A 25,685-nucleotide genomic window follows, 5' to 3' on the forward strand; every position below is an offset into this window, starting at 1 on the left:
ATCCCAGGATCCCATTGGCCTTCTTGGCCACCAGGGCACACTGCTGGCTCATGGGCAACCTGCTGTCCACCAGGACTCCCAGGTCTTTCTCTGCAGAGCTACCTTTCCAGCAGGTCAACCCCCAGCCTGTACTGGTGCATGGGATTGTTCCTCCCTCGTGCAGGACCTTACACTGGCCTTTATTGCACTTCACCAGACTCCTCTCCACCCAGCTCTCCAGCCTGTTTGTGTCTCACTGAACAGCAGCGTGGCCGCCTGGTGTATCAGCTGCTCCTCCCAGTTTTGTATCATCAGCAACTTTTGCTGGGGGTACACTTGGTCCCTTCATCCACGTCGTTGATAAATAATTTGAACAGGACTGGACCCAGCACTGACCTCTGGGGAGCATCGCTGGCTACAGGCCTCCAGCTGGACTGTGCCACTGACCACAGCCCTCTGAGCTCTGCCATCAGCCAGCTCTCAATCCAACCCACTGTCCACTCATCTAACACACACTGCCTGAGCTTACCTGTGAGGATGTTACAGGAGATAGTGTCAAAAGCCTTGCTGAGGTCAAGGTAGACAACATCCACCACTCTCCTCTCATCTACCCAGCCAGTCATTCTATCATAGAAGGCTGTTAGGTTGGTCAGGCGTGATTTCCCCTTGGTGAATCTATGTTGACTACCCCTGATAACTTTTCCTCCACATGATTTGAGATGACCTCCAGAATGAGCTGTTCCACCACCTTCCCAGGCATGGAGGTGAGGCTGACTGGTCTGTAGTTACCTTGGTCCTCCTTCTTGCTCTTTCTGAAGACTGGAGTAACATTGACTTTCCTCCAGTCCTCAGGTACCTCTCCTGTTCTCCATGACCTTTCAAAGATGATGGAGAGTGGCTTGGAAATTACATCTGCCAGGTCTATATGGTAGATTCGCCATATGGCAAGTTCACCATATGGCAAAGAATGCAATGAAAAAATTATTCTCTCATTACTAAGAAAGTAATAAGAAAGTGGGTGGAAATAATTTCCAAGAATTTATTGATTTAAATTTCTTATTTATATTAAGTAGCAGCAATATTAAGAGATACCTTTAAAATACCAAATATTTAGAGATACCTATAATACTTTCTACTTTAGAGAAAACAGAACTGTTAAATTACTTTGTGGATGTCTGAATTATTATGTTTCTTAAATGCTCTATGGTGACTGAACAAGACAGGGATGGTATTTTCAAATAGAAGTATATTGTCACCACTTACACTCCAAAATACCTTACATACAAATTAATGCATTTCCATTTGCTAGTGACATCCACTAGCCTCACCTACCCTTACAATGAGAACTTGACTGTAGAAAAAATCTTTTAACCTGGTTCTGTAAAGCTTCATAGATGTTTCCCAATTTTTGTTACCTGTCTAGACTCCATCTCCTGAACTCCCTGTCTCAGGACAACATTGTGTTCACAAGTTACTTCTTTAAAAATATGAATTCAGTTTACAGTTTTTAACTAATAAGACTCAATAGGATATTACCAAAAACGAAGCTAGGAATGGCACTGTAAATATGCAAGCCCTCTTTATTAACAAGGTAACCCTTATTACCCCTTAAGGCATGCATATCATAGTCCATTTGAATGGTAAGGAAAAGTGCAAGGTATTGCTCTTCTTACTTTCGTTTCTCCAGAAACTGGTCTTATTTTAATTCCATTTCACATCAAAGGCTGTACCTGTCCAGACCAGACGTTGTTAGGAAATGGCCCCTCTAGGCAGATTTTTCCTGCTTTGTCCTCTCTTTATTATGACTCCAATGTCTTTAGTCAAACTAAACCTCGAAGAAACGCTTCAAAAAACCCACTATTCTGTAAATTTATCTTATGCATCCAGTCTGAAAACTGCAAAACAGAAAATATGCCTCTTTCATTCTCTTTTTGCCCGTTTTTAACCTGTAACAGCTGAAACTGCAGAAAAGGCTAAATGCACGACGGGGAAGTTCCCATCATCCCTAGCTACAGAACAAAAGATGTCTCATGAACTACCATAGACAGCTGGATGCTGGAGGACATTGCAACAGCCAGGAATCTGAATAGCTATGAATTCTGTGATAATACAGAATGAATCCATGGTTGGTGAATTTGATTGAACTATTTTCAGTAACTGCAGTAGATCACAACATACAAAAAACTAATAATAAACAATGATTGAAATGTATCCAGTTTGTTAAGTGAGGCAAAGTGGAAAAGTTTTATGAAAAGATTTTCAGTGAACTTCTACTACCTTTAAAAGTTATTGTATTTGCATGATAAGCTAGTTTGGTTCTATTGTCTAGTGGGCTTCAATTTAACTTGCCATAGCAAGTCTTTTTCTCTTTTGTTTACTGAATGACATTTTCCACTGAATAATGAAATCCATTTTGAAATAGAAATGAAGTGCTGCTAGTAAAGTCACTCTAGCATTTATCAGAAACATTCATATATTCTTATTAATAGTACCAAAATACCGTGAAAATCATTATGTCTTTATAGTACAGAATGCACTGCATTACATTCCTCGATGTTTATTACACAGGATTATAATATATTTCCTCTTTATCAAATAAAAATTTTGCACACACAAAGATGCTGTAGTTCCATTAAACTGCAGATTTGCTCTGTAACTGATGAATTCTTTCCTTATAATTAAGTTGTCATAGCAATGTATTTTTAATAGTACTGATTCGTATGCTAGTAATGTTCTGGAGACAGAGCTCTTTGATAGTTTTTTAGTATTCAGTTATGCTAAATTATAACTTTAACAAGTACACAGGTACTGGTCTACTTGCACTAGCAGAAGAACACGCAATCAGACTTAAAAGAAGGCCAAAGCCTAATCTGACATCCACAACTAAAAAAAAGCTACATAAAACTTTGTGTGGCACAGCTCAAGAAAGTAAAGGCAGATCCTACACCTGTTTTCTTTTAAATGTAAATGCTTAATGAATCCAAAACCTGTAAATTATTACACCTTCCTAGGCAGAAAGGGAAGTTCTGGGTCTTTCTCCAAATATGGTATTTTCTTATATTGGTAGTTAAATGCTACCCCGGGCAACAGTGGTGAATAAGCTTTGACAATGGAAAATCACAGTATTTTTAGCATGTCTTTCTCTCTGGTTTTTTTTAACAAATCAATTACATTACACATATTTATAAAGTTTCAAAATAACAGGAAATCATACTTTAAGGACTAGAACTGTATGTCTTGGCTGTTTTCAAGGCACTGATAGCAAGTGTCAGCATGCACAAGTGTGAGAGAGACAAGAATCATGAGGAAAGAAAATTGCCTGAAATGTCATTCTTTTTTTTTAATTCAGAATGTGCAGAATAATGTGAATTTTTCTTTTAGTATCAAGCAAAATATAAATGAATCAAAGACAGATTAAGAAAAAAATTGGTGTTAGCTTATTTTCTGTGGCTGAGAAAGGAGAAAAGTAGAAGAAAGAGAGATTCTTTTCCTCATGTCTCTCTAGAAAGGATAAGGCTTAAATTTTGAAGTGTTAGTTGAGAAGAGCATTGTGTAGCACATATCCTCTAAATGCTCCTTCAAAGGGCTGATGAAGGAGAAAGTAAATTGTGAATGCAATAACTGAACTAACTAATATGTCTTAATGCAGATGCCTATTGATTTGGTTATGAGGAACATTTAGCTTCTAAATATATAAATGTAAAATGGTAATTGTTCACTCCGAAGTTTCTGACCTTCCTTAAATGATGTGAAGAAACATCATTCTGCTTAATTCAGGCCTCTAGAAGCTTGTAAGCAAGGGAAAGGTGTGCAAGTACTATAAATTTAACATACACAAAATTTACCTGTTTCATATATATAGCCTAAAAGTAAAAAATTAAACCAAAGTAAGGGTTTTTTGGATTGAAGCACAGTGGAAATCTAACAATGCTAAAGATAGTTACTGTGGGAACTGGAGTGATGGAGGCAACAAGTGACCAAATGGCCAAGAACTTTTGCTTCCCTTTCAATTCCTAGTATATGTATTTTTCTTCAGGATCAAAGGTAATCTTACACTTTGAGTGGCTAGGAAAGAAAGTGCAATATGCTAGCTGAAGCTGACATACAAACTAAGACTTCCCAGAAAATAAACTTAGTAAAAAATATGAGAATATATGCATTAATAAGTGCATATATGCAATCTTTAAAATTAATAGAAATGACACATTTAATGGTGGGTTTAGTAGTCTATAATCTAGTCTCAGATTATTTGTAAAACTGGGTCCTTCTAATAAGGGCCTATCATCAGACCAGTGCAGAAGATACTGGACATCGCTGGGGTTATTAATTTCACACTATCACAGTTTCTTCTGCTAAGCCTCAGGTCCAGTGGGAGGCAGAGCTGGTCAGCATTTGGCCGGTATTCACAGGCATAATCTCCAGGTAGTACATTTTTACACTGTTCCAAAGTAGCTGTAGTCAACTGCTCTGTTTTCAGCTGGGACAGAGTTAATTTTCTTCCTAGTAGCTGATACAGTGCTGTGCTTTGGATTTAGTATGAGAATAAGGTCGATAACACACTGATGTTTTAGCTGTTGCAGAGTAGCGCTTACCCTAAATCAAGGACTTTTCAGTTTCCCATGCTCTGCCAGTGATCAGCTGCACAAGGAGCTGGGAGGGGACACAGCCAGGGCAGCTGACGCAGGCTAGCCAAAGGGATATTCCATAGCATAGAGTGTCATACTCATTATATAAACTGGGGGCAGTTGGCTGGGAATGTGCCAATCAGTGCTTGGGGAGTGTCTGGGCATCGGTCAGCAGGTGGTGAGCAATTCTATTATGCATCACTTGTCTTTCTTGGGTTTTATTCCCCTCTCTCTTGTTATCTCCCTTTTCATTACTATTATTGTTGTTATTATTAAAATTATTTTATCTTATTTCAATTATTAAATTGTTCTTGTCTCAACCCACGAGTTTTACCTTTTTCCTGATTCTCCTCCCCATCCTACTGGGAATGAGGGGGGAGCGACTGAGAAGCTGTGTGGTACGTAGCTGCTGTCAGCTGGGGTTAAACGATGACATCAACCTAGCTAACTATCTGGAGAACACAGATCAAGAACAATACAAGTCTCTCCTGATCTAAAAGGTAATTTATAGAACACAGAAAGAGACAACTGTTCCTTGATATTTTTTTCAATAATTTCCTGATTTTTCTTGGATAAAGAATATTACACCTTCAAGACAATCCTTAAGAATATTAAATATCTGTTTCTGGTGGTACTCTGTGAATTAAGTGCTATTCACCTGGCTACAGTCATTGGCAAGGTGCAGCTAAAAGATGAGAGATCCTACAGCCATTTCTGGACACTGGAAGATGTGTGTGTTTATGGAGGAATCTGGGCCATAAATGTGTTAGGCATGGAATACATGCAAAGATAGGAATGGTGATCAGTCTATACCCAAACCCTGAAGACTAACAGCCCTGTAACTGATAACAGGAGCATGCTGAGGTTAAGTGAAAGTTGCACACTTTTCCAGCTTTCTAGTCTGTCTTTAATGAACATGGCCTCATTCACTTTCTTGGATGTATTCCTAAGTATAGGGAATGTACTGTTGCTATAGGATACTTCTAATTTAGTTCTTTGCTGCTAGGCAAGAGCTCTGCAACATTTTGAATTAAATGTTTGAAATAATTGCTTCTCCAGGAAAAAAAAAATAAATACAAGGCATTGCATTATATTTCTGCTTTATTTGTTTTCATTTTCACATACTAAAATATCACTTAATAGTAGCAGAAATAGTGACTGGATGACTTTGAGATTAGCTGTAAAGAACAAGCTTTGGTGGGAGGCTAGGAAACAATAACAGTCTAACTAGTAACATCATGCACTTTGAACTTATCAATTGCTTCAGACAGAGCTGCTGAGATATCAGAAGAAAAACCAACTGTACTTGGTTTTCCACACAAGTACCCACAGCAATGCAGACAGCTTCAGGTGCATGCAGCTTTAATGCAAGTGTATTTATCTCTATACAACAACATGGGAGACAGGTGAACAGAGGCAAACCATTGGCTGAGTGCAACAAATACCTTTGAAATATGATTGCATTGTCTACAGGGAAGAGGCATTTCTGAAGATCTGAGACTGAAGAAGTAAGAAAGAAGATGTTGAGCATTCCCAGAGGGCTGCTACAAAAGAGAGTAGAGAGGAATACCTGGCTATTGCCTGCTTTCACACTCCGATGTAGGCTGACAAGGTACTATACCAAACCCCCTTTGTGCTGGTTTTGGCTGGGATAGAGTTAATTTTCTTCACTTAATTTTCCTATGGGGCTGTATTTTGGTTTTGTGCTGAAAACAGTGCTGATAATACAAGGACGTTTTTTATTATTGCTGAGCAGCGCTTGCACAGTGCTAAGGTCTTTTCTGCTCCTCACCTCACCCCACCAGTGAGAGGCTGGGGGTGCACAAGTTGTTGGGAGAGGACACAGCAGGGACAGCTGACCCCAACTGACCAAAGGGATATCCCATACTATATGATACCATGCTCCACATATAAAGCTGGGGGAAGAAAAAGGAAGTGGGGGATGTTTGGAGTTAGGTGTTTGTCTTTCCAAGTAACCGTTACGTGTGATGGAGCCCAGCTTTCCTGGAGATGGCTGAGCACTTGCCCGACCATGGGAAGTGGTGAATTAATTCCTTGTTTTGATTTGTTTGCGTGTGTGGCTTTTGCTATACCTTTTAAAATGTCTTTATCTGAACCCATGAGTTTTCTCCCTTCTGGTTCTCACCCCCATCCCACTGGGAGGGAGGGAGAGATTAGCTTTGTGGGGCTTAGTTGCCAGCTGGGGTTAAACCATGACAAATTTCTATACAAAAATCATCCCAGTGTTATGAAAATATTATTGCCAAATTCTGAGTGGGCTTTCCATTTTGATTGCCTTGGAGAACGAATAAAGGGAGAACCACAATCTACATTGTTGCCCCTCAAGTAAATACAAGAGACTAGTCCTTCATCATCACTCCCCTTCATTTCCCATTAAACTCCCCTTCAGTGAATAACAAAGCTGATCCTTTCCTCAGACAAGGGGTACTTCATCTTGCAAAACATACATAAAGGTGTATGTTTGAGAAAAACAGCTTTTCTGCCTGCCTGGAGCTCTGCCTACTTCTCTCCTTATCACGATGCAGAGTAATTTCCTTCAACCCTGGGTACAAAATAGTATTAGATACCACAGCTTCCGATTGCTTGTTTTTTCCCTTAGGATTATTCATCAAATGGAAGATACATACACAAAGTAGTGGTAAATAAATGTTATATGTAATACTTTCCCTTTTCCTACTTTAAAGTTGAAGACAGGTAGAGAATCAGCCTGCAGATGACCAAGAAGACAAAGGTTTTGACTCATTTTAAGTTTGCACATTAACTATTAAGCAAGTTCTTTCCTAAGGTACTTAAATAGTGATACGCCAAAGCTTGGCCTGGATAATCATTCTGAAGCTGTAACACAAATCATCAAGTTGAGTGTCAACTGAGATGAGACAAATGTGTTTGACTTCAGCACAGAGATTTTCTAGAAAGGGATATATGAACTGGCTCATGTAGAAGTTGCTACCAGAGACAGTGAGCTGTTAGTTAAAAAGGAGCAAATCAGTGGGAAATGCTTTTTTCCTTGGCCTACCAAGTGGAATTAGATAATTTATATAAAGCATTAAAAGGGATCCAAAAGACTGTTCATTTATTGGATAGTTATGCCTTTGACTCAGTGATTCTCCTACACTTTGCTATCCCAATAATAAAAATGGCCAGGCAGACATCATACTTGTGCTGTTATTCTAGCAAGCCATCCTATTTCCTGCACATTTCCAGGAAGTTGCAACAGATAACCTCCACTACTTCATTCTGTAACTATCTCTGAGGCAATTTAAAAAAAAAACCAAAACAAAACAGTATTTTCAGACACCACATATTTCAGTATTGTATTGATATGTAATGTTAATGCATAGCAACAAACTAATGTCAAACAGTAAAATGGTGAATAGGCACATTTTAGTAAAAGAAAAGTGAAAAGGAAGGAAAAAGGTGAGATATTTTAAAGATTTTTTTTGTTAATATATCCCAAGGCTTTTTCCTGAGTCTTTTCAAGCTGCAATAAAAGTTATATGAAATATTTAAAATATGAACAGGCAAGTTTCCTTACTGTTTCCTGGATGCCAGCGCACTGCATTTAAATATGCATTACAGTAATGGAAGAGAAATTCATGCTTGGATCGGGTAACTTTTCCTTGAAGTAAGGGGATCAGATCATGTCCATCAATAATTCTGAGTAAGAAAGCATTTCAAAATCAGAATAACCCAAACCTTACTTTACTGAGAATATATTATAACTCTGCATTTCCACTACTAAAAAATAAATCCAACAAAAATAAAACCAACACCTCCAGTTGGTAAATTTGGAGAAAAGCCTTCAGGTGCTCTTCCCCTTTGATTTTTACATTATTTAAGGAAACATTAATTTTACATTTTGCCATTAGGAATGGTTGTTTCTTCAATCCATTTTTATCTTTTTTTTTTTTTTTTCTTTTTCCTGTGAAAGTGACCAGACGTGAATAAATTGCTAAAACCTGTTCCTCCATGTACACCTGCTCAAGTTCTTTGGGAGCAGTCTGGCCAAAGTAACCCTAAAACAACCATATGCTGTGCTGTTGTCAGCATCCCTGGAAGTAATGGTAAGAACTCTGTCCAGCAAATTATGTATTCCAGACTTTAAGACAGAAGTAGCAATTTCAAAGTTCAAAATGAACTATGTTTAAATATGTATTTATCAACTACACACATACACACACACATATATATAAATATATATATATTTAAATATAAATTCTTTAAATGCCACTGGATAATTTTGTTCATGCTTTGAAGGAGTCAGTCAATTTACATCAAAATGGAGTTATAAAATAAGCAAGGCATTTAAATGTTTCCATAAATTACACCTCTGAGTTGCTGGAATCAGCCAGTAGGGGAAAAATCACAATCTGTATTTTTGACCTGGTGTGAATTATAAATTTTACAGGAAGTTATATAGGAAATTAATTTTTGCTGATATACAGATCAGCAGGTAAAACTTTTTTAGGCATTTTGAGCAACATCTCATAAATACTTTCTTTAAACTTTAAGGAAGTTTAAAATGTCTGGTTTTTCATTACCATGTAAAACCCTTTTCACATTAGTGTAACCACTACAAGACAGGGAGCAATTTCATTTAAGCCATAAGGTACATATGATGATTAAATACTTGGCTGCAATTGTATGCAACAGCACCATTCTGAGTAAGATTCTTCTCAAAGGATGGGCAGCAAAACACCCTGGAATTCCTAAAGCTATGTTGTTGTCTTATTAACTGCTTTCTGGGTACATCCCTGTCAGTGGGGGTCTGTTGAATTACAGTCTTTCCCACTTTCAGTTTATCCTGTTTTCTTGCCTGAGTAATGCACTCTTGTCTCCACCCTGCAGGCTTGCTCACCATCAGGCTGAGAGCAGGACAGATGCATGTCTATTGAACAGTTTCTGTTCTACAGCCTGTTGATGGGGAAAAGGGCATCTCCAGCAGTACGGCTACAGTACTCTTGGGTTCCCACATACTCGTTTCAGGGGGATATATGAGACTTTTCTTTCTGATGTCTTCTTTTTCTTCTTTAACTAGGAGCACCTCCTCCTTTTGTTTTTAACCTGCTCCCTTCCAGTGACTGAATCCTAATCACAGTCACTTCTATTATTTCTCAGGAAGAAATCAGTGCAGTGACAGGAATTCAGCTGCTGGATCAAAAATGCTTCAAGCTAGACCATGACCTACCATGAAGCAGTAATTATGGCACCTTGTCTACAAAGAAGAATCAAGAGTGGAACAACTTGCAAGTGGAAGTTACAGAAGTATATTGGGATTTCTATAAAAAAGATCTAAATAAAACATTGGTGCTTAGTCTTCACCAAAGCAATATGAAAACAAAGTGCTTAACGTGCCTACATTAAGAACAACCTGAACTGCCTAGGTTTGACAGAGTTTGTGCTTGTAGGGGATCTCTCAGAACCAGCGTGACTAATTTTTCATGTCTTACACATGTCCTGCCCCACCATTTCCTTCAAGCACTCAATGAACGATCATTAGCAGAGTGTCTCTGCTTACCACTCATTTTCCCCACACCGTTTCTGGATGCTTTGTGCTCCAAAGTTTTTTGTGTGTGGCAAATGTGTTCAAAGCACATGCATATCAGCAGGTTTCTCCACTTATTGGATTTGGATGGCAACAGAGTTTAGGTGGAGGCACTCTACTGCTGAGACTGGGTATCTCCTGAACAAGACAAAGCACAGGGATTTAGTAGTGTCAATAAACCATCTTATGAATTTTAGAAGTCTAGTGGGTTTTCTAACAGGCTGCAAAACTCTGTAAGGGATTATTTTCGCTAAACTGGTAGAGAACAAAAAATCCTGTGAGAAAAGCCTAGCTGGCATTTTGATGTTGTACTTTGTTATATTTTGTTGCATATATTGTTATACTAAGCATGCCAAGGTTGAGCTCGTAACGTTTGAAATAATTTACACTTGTAGTTCCTTTTTCTACAACATCCACTCATGCAGAACAAAGCCTTTTTTGATACGACCATTTTTGCTTTTAGTAAATAATTCTAGGCCTGATTTTACAGTATGTTGCTCTTGGTGGTATTCTCTTATCTTCTTGTTACTTGGTGCTTGTTCTGCAAGTTAAGCTGTATTTACACACATTTCTGCAAAATATATCAGCATGTCAACATGAAAAGAGACAACATGCTACTGTAAGTATTGACCAAAAAGTGTCTTTAAAAGCTAGGTTTTTCTTTTCCTTCTCAACTCTTAATAGACATCACCAGAATGTATAAAACACCCATGAGACTTTCTTTAAAACAGAGATAATACAGAGCATACCTGTCAGAGGGTAACTGTGCCTTGGCAAGTTTGACTACTGTAGGAAATATGTCCATGTTACTTGTTGGCTCATCAATATAGACACCAGCCTGTATCACCCCAGGCCAACGGAGAAGCCCTGGCACACGAATACCTCCTTCCCAGTTCATTGATTTTCCACCTGAAAAATTAAAGTTTTGTTTGCTACGAAATCAATTTCTTCTTAGAAAAATACCCCTCCCCAAGATTCATATTCCGAATATTAAACATTCTGTCTAGCTAGAATCTTTTAATTAAATATATTTATCTTATTTTTAATTTGTTAGGATTAAATTTTCCACCTACAACCAGTACCTTTCTCACAGTAAATCTACTAATATGTATTAGAGCTCATAAAATTCATTTAATTTACAAACAAAATTAAACAACAGCTGTAGGAGATTAAAAGGCACCTTACAGGAGTCTTCATATAGAATTTAGTCCAGATAATATGCCACATAGGTATGTGAAGATAGGACCGAAAAACAGGAATCAAAAATAAATTGAGGTATGTCTAGATGTCTGAGGTATGAACCCCAAGATGATGTATGGTATTTTATTGAAAACAGTGCTTAATGACTTTAGATAGAAGAAAGTACTAATTTAAGCATGTTACCGAATTCTCCAATGCATTAAGAAGAAACTCACTACAGAGATGGTAGATCTCAGGATGCTGTGAAGACCTTTTTGACTTCTACACCAACAGTTGCATGAAACACACAATCAGTTGACTGCATTCAACACTACACTGCAGCCATTTCCTTTGTTTCTACAATATCCATCACTGCCCAGTCCTCCTGACATCTTTGCAGAAGGGCAATGTATTTATTCTATGTCAACATTTCTACCATTGCTTAATATATGACTGACTGAACTCTGAAAAGCTATCACAAGCACTATTATTAATGTCTTACAGAGTCATGTGACTATGTACAGCACTTCAAGTTGATCTTCGAAATTAATATATCACTTGGAAAAAAATATTTCTGCTAAATAGATGAGGTTTGGATGTGGTCTGAGCCACATGGCATGGTCTGAGCCAGGCATTTACAATTAAACTGGAATTGTTTTATAGAATAGAAATGTCTGAAAGAAGAGGAATATGTGTGTTAAACTCCTGCCATTAACTGAATCAAATAGCAATTCATGGTTCAGACAAATCTACTACTAGCCTGTTTTCCCTTTATCTCCCTTTTTCAAATAAAAAACTCTCAAAAGAACAAAATATTAAACAAAAGTACTTCAATAGTTCTGTCTTTTCAGCCTCTTAGACCTTCAAAACACCACACAGATATCGGTATCTTCAGCGTCAAGCCCAGGCCTTGCCAAACATGTTGTCTACCTTACTGACTCCTTAATGACCTTTTCCATTTCAGCATTAGGGCGAATCAGAATCCACTTGGTTTTCTACAGGTTTTTCAGTGCTCAATAAGAGTTTCTACAGGTTTTCACTGTTCATAAATGCAAGTGGCAACTTCAAGAGAGAAAACTCTCTTGTACATAGATCTTTACTCATATATGTATATATAGTCTTGTGGTTGAAAAAAACTTGTGTTTCTTTGTTATATCAGATTTTTGCTTTTTTCATGGGCTTTATCAGCATTCATAATATTGAATAGTCAATAATTATCTAGTCTGATATCAGACAACTTAGTCTTTCTAATATCCAACATTACATCAAGCAGCAATCTTCGCTTAAGTTACGAAAAGCAGTGCCAAGTTCAGATCTCAACAAGACTATCTTTCTTTTAGAGCAGTCTTAAAAATTTACTCTTATGGCTGCATCAAATGCAACTCCATTCTCACTCCAAGCTCATGGCTACCTATACTAAAACTCAGGAATGAGATGCATGGATTATTTTTGCTTACATTCTTGTAAAAAATATTATTTTTGAAACAAAAATCTAAATCTAGAGATTAAATATTTTAATTTAATTATTATTAATAATAATTAATAATGACTGGGGAATACTATTAATAATTTAATAGTAGATTTAAGGTTATAAATATGTTATTTGGTGAGGTTTAGAACACCTGTCACTTAGCAGAAGGAAGTGTTCAGCCAACAGTATGCTGATTGGTTGTTAATATGGCTGGGTCAAGACCAGTGTAGATGTCAATAGACTATGTGCATCTGTGCATCTTCTGTAGAAAAGATGACTCTATCCATGTGCAACAGTAAGTAGGTTTTTAAAAGTTTAGTGGGGATTATGGTTACCTAGCAGGAAAGTGTAAAGATTAATATCCTGACGGAGCTATGGTTCATAGAAAATCCTGTTGAGTAGGAGTAGTTAAATCTGAATAAAAATACAGGGAAAGTATAAGGACATAAAATTACAGATATCCTCAAATTCAGATATTTTCAGTGAACAGTTATGGTTGGGAAATTATTTAGTTCATGAGCTGGATCCTAGTTCTGTGTACATACATATCACAGCAGCTTGTTGGCTTGACAGTATGGACAGACAGAAAACTAACAGCTGATCTGTCCCATAGGTAGCTTTAAATGCAAGGCTCCTTTTATTTCTATATACTTGTCTGAACCTGCTTATAGTGCTAGCTAGATTGGATTGTTTAAATAAATACTCATTTTACTATTTTGTCCTGTGTAATCTGAACACAGAGCAATTTCAACGTAAGCAGTGAATCCCATTCCCACACATGCTGCAATGCTTAAAACCTAGATATTGGATCACTTTCACAGCTCCTAGGTTCACAGTACAATTTTCTTGAATCACTACAAACATGACAGAAAACTTGCACATTACCAAGCACAAAGAGAGCAGCACTTAGCAAACTCTGCCACCCTGTTGTGAGGTACAAAAAGCAAAATGGACTCCACAGCAGGGCTATCTTCTTGCTTATGTCTATGAAGAAGTGCTGCTGTTTTCCTTTCAAAACACTAATTGGAGCATAATTTTTTTTATATATCTCTGGAGGTTAGGAATAGCAGGGAACCAGGGCAGGAATTACAGGTTGTTGTGGAAGACTGTCTTCTATTATCTATGCCTATGTGGTGTTCATCTTTATTAGAACTGTGTTTAGTGACATCACTAGAGTGGCTTAATGCTACGATATGATTACAAATCCCTTGACATGTATTGTCTTTGAAACCTTAGCTGGTAAACATTGTTCAAGCTATCTGCACTATTTTTTCCTTAAAAAATAAATCAAGGTTTCACTGGTATTGCTTGAAACATGAAGCAAACATCCAAATATTTCAGTACCAGAGCTTTGTATTTTGCTTGGACATGACAACACTGAAAAAGAAAAAGGGCAGCAATCTAGTAGTCTGTATGCCTGGCAAACTCTAGGCAGTCTCATTATATATTATTCTTGTTCTTTTAAATTATTCTAAAAATGTTTTCAAAACAGTGTAAAACACGCTGGGCTGTATTTTCATGCTTAGCTATCTATGCTGAGTAGTTGCACCCTTCAGTGTTACATTGAACAATAGCTTACATTCACGTTTCCTTGAAAATCTGCAGGAGCAGGCAGAGTACAGACATAACTCTCTGCAGTCATCCACAACATGATGTCAGATTTCCATTTGAACCTGATTTCAAACTTAGCTAAAAGATTATCTTTTTTTCTCCCTCTGGTTTAAACTGACTGCTATTACCAAACTCTGGGAATAGAGCTTTTACAAAGGATGATATACAAAGGGGAGCTCTGTGGCATATCACTATTAATATTTTGAATGATGAAAACTATTTAAAATTAGTTTCTCAGATCACTTGGATTATAACCATACAACTCTTTCCTTCCTTCCTCTATTCTAAAAACTAAAATTCCAAACCAATTTCTTTTTATTTTAAATGATAGAAAAATACAAGGAAATTAATTATTCTACCCATTTGTAGTGGACTTCATGCTACAAATATCAGCAGTCAAATAAGGTTACTATTATTTACCTTATAAAATGATCAAACAACAATTTATTTTAAATGACATCACTCTTTATTTTACTGATTCATCATCTGTTTCATATACTGCTTTTGTTAGTTTTGAACCTGAGCTGTTCTTGTGCAGGTGAATGAAATAGACATAGCTGATTTGGACACCTTCTCATTTGACCATTTTTCCAATCAAATGAAGTGGTCTCTCATTATATTTTCTGTTTCAGTCAAAATTACATTATGGGTTGATTATTCAAAACTCTGGATCACTTCAGAGAGATTATAAAAATACAGTACATTTGAAAAAAACAGGTAAATTCTTGTTCTCATTAAAGTCAAAAGTGAAACTCCAATAATTACCACTAAATATGCAATAGTGTAAGTTCCTGAGGCCAAAGCAATGGTCAGCTTGATTTCTCTGTGCCTTACAGACAGGAAGAGGTTTACCAATACCTTCAAGAAACACCGTTGAATGAACATATCACTGCAGTATATGAAATTGTATAAAAGTAATAAATTTCAATAAAATATTTGATAATTGGTACCTCCAGTCCTTGATTAGCTCTCACAGATCCGTAGTAGATTTAAAAAACCAGGTCTAAGTCCTTAAGAAATATTATTATTTTTCATAGATATTACCAAAGTAACTATGAATATACCTATTTCTAAGGCACAAAGCACTTAATATTAATGTTGTTCAAATATTTTACCATTATCAGTGTCTGACTCCATCTTCATTAGTAACAGAACTCATGGCCACTCTAGCAGCACGACAGTAGCCAAATGCCTAAACGCGTGGTGCTAAATGCTTCATAAATACAAATAAGACAATGTTTCTAATGGGCAGGTCCAAGGTAAAGGCAAAATATAATTAGCTACATATCCAAAAGAAGCTGAAAATAACAGTATTAAGAGATGCAAGGAGAATTCATAGAAAATCTCATACAGAATCATAGAATTATTTAGGTTGGAAAAGACCTTTGAGGTTATTAAGTCCAACCATTAACCCAGGACTACCAAGTCCATCACTAAACCAGGTCCCTAAGCACTGCATCTACACATTTTTTAAACACTTCCAGGGACGGTGACTCCACCACCTCCCTGGGCAGCCTGCTACAATATCTCACCACCTTTTCCATGAAGAAATTTTTCCTATTATCCAATCTAAAACTCCCCTGGTGTAGCTCGAGGCCGTTTCCTCTTGTCCTGTCGCTTGTTATCTGGGAGAAGAGACCGACCCCCACCTGCCTACAGCGTCCTGTCAGGTAGCTGTGGAGACCAAGGTCTCTTGTGAAGAGAGGTCTTCTCTGAGCCTCCTCCTCTCCAGGCTAAACAACCCCGGTTCCCTCAGCCACTCCTTATAAGCCTTGTGCTCCAGACCCTTCACCAACTCTGTTGCCCTTCTCTGGACACGCTCCAGCCCCTCAGTGTCTTTCCTGTAGTGAGGGACCCAACACTGGACACAGCATTCAAGGTGCAGCCTCACCAATGCTGAGTACAGGGGGACAATCACTTCCCTAGTCCTGCTGGCCACACTGTTTCTGGTACAAGCCAGGATGCTGTTGGCCTTCTGGGCCACCTGGGCACACTGCTGGCTCATGTTCAGCTGGCCATGAACCAGCATTCCCAGGGCCTTTCCCATCAGGCAGCTTTCCATCCGCTCTTCCCCAGGCCCGTAGCATTGTGTGGGACTATTGTGACACAAGTGCAGGACCTGGCACTGAGCTTTGCTGAACCTCATACGATTGGCCTTGGCCCATCAGTACAGTCTGTCCAGATCCCTCTGTAGATCCTTCCTGCCCTCCAGCAGATCAACACTCCTGCCCAGCTTGGTGTCACCTGCAAACTTACTGAGGGTGCACTTGATCCCTTCATCGAGATCATCAATAAAGACAGTAAACAGAACTGGCCCCAGTACTGAGCCCTGGGGAACACCACTTACGATGAGCCACCAGCTGGATGTAACTGTTCACCACCACTCTTTGGGATCAGCTGTCCAGCCAGTTTTTTACCCAGTATAAAGTACACCCGTCCAGGTCAAGAGCAGACAGTTGCCCCAGGGGAGTGCTGTGGGAGACAGTGCCAAAGGCTTTACTAAGGTCCAGGTAGACAACATCCACAGCATTTCCCTCATCCACTAGGCGGGTCATCTTGTCACAGAATGAGATGAGGCTCGTCTAGCAGGAGCTGCCTTTCATGAACCCATGCTGGCTGGGTGTTGTCCCCCACACTGTCCTGCATGTGCTGCATGATGGTGCTCAGGAAGATCTGCTCCGTAACCTTCCCTGGCACTGAAGTCAGGCTGACAGCCCTGTAGTTTCCCATATCCTCCTTCCTGCCCTTCTTATAGATGGGCATCACATAGGCTAACCTCCAGTCTTCTTGGACGTCTCCAGTTTGCTAGGACTATTGATAACAGATGCAGAGTGGCCTGGTGAGCTCCTCTGCCAGTTCCTTCAGCAGCCTCAGCTGGATCCCACCCAGCTCCATAGACCTGTCCTTGCCTAAGTGGAGCATCAGGTCATTAACTATTTCATCCTGGACTGTGGGGGCTTCATTCTGCTCCTTGTCCCTGTCTGCCAGCTCAGGAGGCTGAGTACCCTCAGGGTAACTGTTCTTACTATTAACAGAATGGGATAGATGTCAACAAGTGATAATGAGGGAGGACTTCTACTGTCTGCATATGCACAGTGAAACAGTATAATGGGAAAACTGTGGAGAAAAGTTTTTAATGCCTTCACTGTTTACTGTTATGAAGTATGTAACAGGAGAGAGATATTTTATAACACACTGAAGCTAATTCATAAAATGCGTCACTACGCAACTAAATAAAAACTACCACAAAATAATTAGATTCAGTATCTCAGGGTACCAAGGAAGAATATAATGGCATCCTTTAGACCAGTTCCATGAAACTGTTTGTTTATTCTATGGAGAGAATATTCTTTTCATTTATTTATTCTATTAAACTTATTCTAAAGTAGAGATCTAAAATATTTCAAGAAACTAACCTTATTTCCATTCCTAAAGGAAAGCTTACTAGCTTAAATGGACACGCTCAAATTGCAGATGTCATACTAATGAGAAAGCCAGTGAAAAGCACCTAAGAAGTTAGTGCAGGTATACTGGAGGCCACATACAAAAATAATATCTCTAAGTTCCACAGCTTTCAGCAGAGAAATGTCACAGAACTGGGACCAAAAAAAAAAAAAAAAAAGTACATAGAAAGTTTTAAGAAGTTGAGTTAAACACAATAGTCTCCGTATTTCAATCTGAAAATGTTAATATTAACAAGATAAAAATAGCCATAATTTATATGATGTCATAACTTATATGTTATGAATAACTTAGAGGCTATAAATTATATATCAGATATGACTTATATGCCAATATATGAAAAATCATTCTGTCATCTGGTATAAACAACAAAGAGTTACATAGCAAAATACATGGAAAGAATGATTTTTCAAAAAAACGTATCACAAACTGGGAGTTCCCAAAGGAATTAACAGTCTTAAATGACTCAAAGGACCAATCAGTCCAATAGGTCCACAGGAACTAATTGGTTTCTGAAGAAACTGATAAAACTCTCTGATCAGTTTCTGATCAAAACACTAAGTGGCCAGGTAAAATGTAATATCATGTCTGCACCTAGGAGTCCCTCAGAAGTTCAGGTAAGAAGGTCTTGACTTGTTGGGAAGAAATTCTTACTAAAAAAGTCTTTTTTTTTTTTTTTTTTTTTTTGTAAAGGCTGTGTCTAGATTTAAACATTTGAAAGATCTCTGACATGGACCTTCAGGAAATGTTCCTGGAACATTAATCATGGGTTAGGATACAAAAGTTTGCCATGAATCAAAATCTAACAGGCAGGAAAAAAAGAAATAAAAAACCAGCCTGTGACACTTTGCAAAAAAAGTCAATAGTACAGTACCTCGATTATAGTCTGTATTAAGTTTCTTGCTAATTCAATATATTTACTTCAATTTTGGAAGAGAAGTGAGCTGTGGAATTTAAAAAAATCCACATGTGACACAAAGTATCACAGGCTCAGCAAATTCAGAAGAAAAGACACACCAAGCTGGATGAAGAGGAAAAAAAGATGCAAGTTCAAATTCTGTAAAAATATTTGCAGTATAATGAACATTAGAGAAAAAAATATCAGAACTAGTCTTAGTTATTCATATCATAATCTTCACTGCATACCTGAGGACCTATGCAAACACTAATGCTTAATGCACACCTTTAATCATTAAGATACAATGACAACAGGCAGTCTATAGGATGAAAGGGATAATATTAAAAATAAGTATACAAACAGGTAGTGATAATTCATGGCAAAATGCAAAAGGCAATACTTGTAAAGTAAATTTAAAATAATATATTGCACAATTAGAGTTCACAGAAGAAAATAACAAGAAATTAGGGACAAGAAAAAACTCATTGGTTAAGACTGATGAGACAGACTGATGAGACAATTCTTTTCTGAATGAAGCATTAAAGAGAAAAAGGCACAATAAAAGTATAAAAAACAATGGAATGCTAGGGAAGGTATAAGTTTTCCCTCCTTTATCCTATATCAATAAGGAAACAGTATTAAACTTCAAGATGTTCCATGAAATTTGCAACTGTCCCATTTCAAAATAGTAAATGAAAGCACTGTGTTCTCACTGCCAAACGATTTAGGCTATGCTAAGAAAGAATCAGAGTGGCATTTAATCTTCAGCTGATGAAAATTTATATAACTAATGCTAAAAATCATTGTAGAATCTAAGTTTTCAGGATCCACCTCTTAAACCAAAGCCATACTGTCTAGGATTAGAAGATCTTAGTGTTCTTCTTTATTTACTACACAGCTTCTGCATCTTCCTCCAAGGATTCTGATCCTGATAACTATCAGAAAAGGGCCACCAGAAAGAGAGGCTATGATTTTGATCCATCACTTCCATATTACTATGTAACATCTTCTAAAAAACAATACTGAAGAGATAAACCAGATTGTATATGACAGCAACTAGGTAAACACCGTGTTAGCTTTGGTTTCTAATTTAAGATTTATTTGAAATTTATTTGGCTATCCTGATTTACAGTGACTGTTCCACAGTCAAAATCCAGAGTAATAAAACCTTCAAATAGCAATTTCTCCTTTTTGCGTTCAGTCTTGCAGTGCTAGACTAACTCTCCAAACCCCTCTTAAATTTTATTATTGGTGCTCATTCAGCTGGATATCAAGACAAATTAGTGAGCTCAAATTGTGGAGATCTGTTGAGAGCTTTTGATTTTAGGGCAGAAGCAATTATTGCTGAGCGTACTGCTCCAGCGCTGAGAAGAGGGTTAAGTGGCTTGATTCATATTCACATTCATGCAGCTCTCATATACAAAAAGACAAGGAGTAGAGATTGTCTAGCAGAGACAGGGAGAAAGGATGCACATGTCTCCCAGTTTTGTAAACTACTCATCAGATGAAGCAGTGCATACAGGAGCACAAGCAGCATTAAGACTGTCCTTTTGCTTTTTTAGGCACATCGCTATACTGGCGCCTGAGACTTAAGGCTTCACAGGTCTGGTTTTCATTAAACCTGCCAGAGGTGTACACATCTCTAATACTTTTCAATGTACATGACTCTTAATATGAATAAATTCTTATGTATGAAAATTGCTAATTAGGCAATTAATTGATCACTTCCACTTCAGCCCTTTTAAAAATGATGCATAATAAACCTGTTAAAATGAGGACTGATAGGGAGATGGGGAGAGTAGAAGATAAAGCAGAATTAATTGAATTTTAAAATGGTAAAAGTATATTCAACTGATTGCATGGGCCTTGTTATTTCTTTCTATTTTATTAAGAATATCTCTCATACAATAATTATTTTTGTTTCTTATGTAGTGATTATTTTCTATCTCATAGTATAAAGCATTTGTCAGTATAGCATAGGTGGAAACTGTAAACCACACAATTAATTTTAAAAATAAGAAGCCCCATTACTCCTCAAGTAACCCTATCAATCAGATTTTTTATTAATTCAGGTAAGATGTATTTCAGATAGTTCTTCATTCTGTACGTATGAATACAAAGTTTGGCAAGATAGAAGACTCCATTCAATCAATGTTCCTCAGGAAGGCATATTCCCCACTGTATTTGTCTTTTTTTGGTTTTGGTTTGTTTTTTTTTTCCCCTCCTCATCATTTATCCTGCATCTTATGTTTGGTATTCAAGGCAAATATTTTTTAGAGCTTCTAAAACACCTCAGGCTGTGCCTACAGCTACACATATGTAACCATATGGTTCCTTAATTACTTAAATCACTATGTAAGACCTATGTGCTAACGTTCAAGATACATTTCACGCTGGTGTTAGCCCAAGGGGACACATCTGATGATAGTTTGTACCCTCATGACTTCGGCATTGCTTGTTTTGGTTGTGTAGCATTTCATTTGCAGCTCTCAAAAATACAAGAATCGTTTCTTAGACAGATACCTCCTAACTAAAAACTGTGGAGTCTTCACATTTGAAAACCTCACTGTATTGTTGTTGCTTACTATATTTGCCTATTTTGCTTCTTTTTTGCAGTTTTGCAGATGATACAAAATTGGAAGGAGTGGCTGATCCACTGATGGTTGTATTATCCAGAGGAACCTTGACAGGATGGAGAAATGGGCCAAAAGGAACCTCATGAAGCTTAGCAAAGGGAAACAACAAATCCTGCATCTGCGAAGAAATAACCTTTAGGGCCAGCAAAGGCTGGGGGCTGACTGGCTGGAAACCAGCTCTGCAGAGAAGGACCTGAGGGTCCTGGTGGACAGTTAGCTGAACGTTAGCCAGCAGTGTGCCCATGTGACAAGGAAGGCCAACATGATCCTGGGCTGCATTAGGAAGAATGTTTCCATCAAGTTGAAAGAGATGATCCTTATCTTCTGCGCAGCACTGGTGAGACATGCTTGGAGTGCTGGGTCCAAGTACAGAAGTCCCCAGTAAAAGAGAGACATGGACATACTGGAGTGAGTTCAAAGGAGGGCCATGAAATTGATTAAACTGTCGGAGCATGTGACGTGTGAGGAAAGGCTGAGAGAGCTGGGGCTGTTCAGCCTGGAGAAGAGAAAGCACAGTGGGATCCTACCCATCTGTATGGATACATGGATTTACCTGAGCAAAGAGGACAGAGCCAAGCTCTTTTCAGTGGTGCTCATAGACAGGACAAGAGGCAACGGGCACAAACCAAAACACAGAAAATTCCATTTAACCATAAGGAAAAGCTTTCTTTAAGGTGAGTGTGATCAAACACTAGAGCACGTTTCCCAGAGAGGCTGTGGAGTCTCCATCACTAGAAGTTTTCATAACTTGATTTGACACAGCCCTGAGCAGCCTGCTCTAGCTTAGCTGATGTTGCTCTGCAGGGGCGAGAACTAGAGACCTTGGGAGGTCCCTTCCAGACTCAACTACTATGCAATTTTGCAGGCCTGAAATACTACTTTTTTAAAAAAATCATACCTAAAGGCAATTTACTTCTTTCCCTTTACAACTAAAAGTTTCAAGCTTGGTAAATGACTTGCCAAACACTGCTGGATTTCTTTGATCTTGTCCACTGAAATATGAGGGGAAAACAAATCGCATGGCCACTTTCTACTGAAAGAATTAAAAGAACTTTATCCCTAGTAAAAGGACAAGGATATTCTCCGCTTTTCAATAAAATAATTTAAAAAAGCATTCCTACTCTATCTCAATAAGATTGAAGATGATTTAAAATATTTTGACATTCATTTTCCTGGTGCTGTGTCCACCACTTGCACACTGGAAAACAGTTTTCTGTAGTTTGTCAGATGGAATCCTTTATTGAATATTTGACAAAATTGTCTATAACAGTGAGAAGTCTGTAACTGAATATTCATAATCTTTATGACCAGTCTGTGACTGAATGTTATAGCTGTGCTATCCAGTAGAATTCCTCCATCTCCACATCCTTTATTCTCTTATCCTACTATCCTATTATCTTTCCTTTTCTGCTATTCTCAAAAATACATTGCTGACAATAATTATGTTCACCCCTATTTTGAAACCATGTTCTCAAAGGTACCCATTGGTATCTTACATTCCTGCTGACTGAAGGGACCACCATGCCAGGGATATGGGAATGGACAAAATCGGGAAGGCCATTTGCTAAGCTGGAATTTTTCTTTGCACAAGATCACCATATTGCAAGAAAAGCAGTATCTTTCTGTATTGCTGTGTGATATCACCACAAGAAAGTGTAGTACAATAATGTAGACTTTAAACATATTTTAACCTCCACAGAATAAATAGATTTTGGAGTATCAATCACCTCAAGACCTGCACTAAAAGAATACAACTAAACTTTGTCCTTTTAACTAAAGTTTCTCTGTTTCCAAATCAGTCTTTAATTCAGTGTGTTATACATCATTTTCAAAACTCTCTCCTCCAATGCAGTTTTTTTCTGTTTGAAATCTTGTCCTCTTCTGGCTGTTGTTGAAATTGCCCATTTCAAACTCAATCCAACTCTTATTTTTTTCTTTTTTAACCTAACTTTCCTTTTCTACTTTCTCTGTAATGAATACACTGGACTCTGTTGCTGGTTATCCCATCTTTATATCCTACCTTTGTGTGATCCCACTCACCCCATGGTATTTAGCTCTTGTTTACAATTCCTGATGGTTCACAAATGGTCCTTTTTTCCTTTCTATTCTGCTACCAAGCCATTATAGTAAAGCACTATGAACTGACATCTTTCCAAAGCTGTATCTCTGCCTAGTTCAAAAGTATATTTGCTAGTGTTACAACTCCACAGAGCTCTAGCTGAGCATGTACTCTAGTTGAGCTGCTGTATTTGACAAGTACCCCTTATATTTACTGCCTATGTTTGAATAGAATGACAGTCATGAGAAATTTCCTATTAAGGAATGGAGTTTTGATCTTGGTCACAGAGTACATACAGTTTTGGAGCAAAACCACGAGATGATAGTTTGTAACACAGTTTTTAGGAATCATCAGAGAACGTTCACCTTTATATATGCCATTGTATCCTCCATGGACTTCTCCAGAACTGGAGATCTCTTCAACATGAGCCCCTTGGTCAGATGTAAAGTATACAAGAGTTTTATCACTCAGATTATATTTCTCCAGCACGTCCAGAACCTGCCCTAAGAAAAAAACAAAACAAAACAAAAAAACCCAACAGCTTTAATATCTTCAAGTGGCTTTTCATTAGCCTTGGCACACAACGTATTTTTGTCCTTATGCCTTTTTAAGATCACTTTCCATATAAACATTATTATACATAGCAATTGGCATCATGCAGCATACAGTAGGGGACAATTGCACAAGGGTTATTGCAATCTGGACCATGGTTCAATTGCTGCAGGGTTTCTTGAAGTATAAAATGAGAAAATTTGTGCACATCAGAGAAAAGGGCTGACCCACAGAGAGCCAGTGACCTTTGGAAGCAGTCACTCTCAATCAAGGAAACCCCTCAGCAATAAGATTCAATCCGCTGAGGGTACCTGAAAGAGTCTCAGCATGCAGAACAGAGCTAACAGTTTGGGGGTAAAGCTTTGCTGCCTAGCAACCTATAGAGGCAGCAGGGCTAAAATCTCAGTGTGTTAGAATAAGACATCTAAGAAAAAAGCAAAGATAATGTATGGAGTGCCTGGGGAGACAGCATGGTTTAATTATCAAACCTACTAATTAATCCCTAATTTCTCATCATATAAGAAGTGACATTGACTAAATTCAAAATATGCAAGGTAATAAACACACACATGTGCAGGTATGGAAAAGAGGAATCCAGACAGATATGTGCTGTGGGCTCATGTTTCATTTTCACAAAGGGCTCCCCACGCTACCTTGGCACTGTGGAGAGCCTTGCAGTGCACATAAATTACTTTCAAACCTATTTAGATGGAGTCCTGTAAAAAGGGTTTCTGTAAGAATGAGATGGAAGCCATTCTTTGTAACTTGCTCCAGTGAATTTTATACTGATTAAGAAACTAAAATTATTGGTCCTGGAAGCTGACCAAAGTTTAAGAATATACTTCACATCAGCCTGCAAATGAGCTTTAACCTTGTCCTTTAGGGATCTCAGAGCATACAAAGATAATTCTGTCTTCACAACCATTTTATCTTCATTCTTTTTATTCAAACATCCAAGAATGGTCCCATTTGAATGTTAATTTTGATTTGCTCACCTGTCCACTATGAATTAATTCATCAGCTGATGCCCAATTATTGTGTCAATGAGGATGAGATAAGAACTTTGAAATACAGAGCCTTCTTTAACAATTTTCAGATCATCATTTCTATTGCTATGCTCTTTTCCTGGATAGGGTGTAATTACCTCACCTTATTGCTGCTATTTCTACTTGTCTTTTACAGCATTCTAAACCGGCTTTGTTAAAAAGGTTGACTGCCTTTGTTTCTTATCAGCTCAAATGATTGGGTCACGAATAAAGGAACATCAGCAGTTAAGTTGGTCTTGTTTGTAAACTAGGAGCAAAGAAGAAATGTAAGAGTAGGAGAATTTGTTTATGTAAATTTTGAAACCTCGTGGGAGTTGAAATTTCCCAACAGAGCTGAGGAAAATCTGTTACAAAGGCTGACATTTTAAAGTTTCTGGGTTGAGGGAAAATCATGCAGATCCATCTGACAAGCCATTCACTTGCTGCAGCAGGTCGACTTGGTGCCAGAAAAGAAAGAGACAATTTCTCATTGGCTTCTAAGATTGTTTGGAGAATGTACTTGCTAAGTAATTATAATATCCCTTGGAAAGGTGGCAATGATGATAAAGAAGTGGAGTATATAGACAAATTAGGACATTATGTGTGGGTGTTCAGTCACATG

At 37.9% G+C, this 25,685-nt stretch overlaps 1 protein-coding gene across 11 annotated transcripts in view; it reads right to left on the reverse strand.

Annotated features, from left to right (window-relative positions):
- The window catches only part of STS (steroid sulfatase), a 135,681-nt gene that overhangs the window by 38,801 nt on the left and 71,195 nt on the right, over positions 1 to 25,685 (reverse strand). For 10 of the 11 annotated variants that reach the window (XM_055703381.1, XM_055703376.1, XM_055703371.1 and 7 more), the window contains 3 exons: positions 23,852 to 23,989; positions 10,920 to 11,079; positions 8,161 to 8,282 (listed from right to left, as the gene is read on the reverse strand). In XM_055703381.1, the coding sequence (XP_055559356.1) occupies positions 8,161 to 8,282; positions 10,920 to 11,079; positions 23,852 to 23,989 (420 nt within the window). The remainder of the gene's footprint in view (positions 1 to 8,160; positions 8,283 to 10,919; positions 11,080 to 23,851; positions 23,990 to 25,685) is intronic. The other variant, XM_055703380.1, reaches the window with a different exon arrangement.

The sequence above is a fragment of the Falco cherrug genome, chromosome 2 (assembly GCF_023634085.1).
Source record: "Falco cherrug isolate bFalChe1 chromosome 2, bFalChe1.pri, whole genome shotgun sequence".
NCBI lineage: Eukaryota > Metazoa > Chordata > Aves > Falconiformes > Falconidae > Falco > Falco cherrug.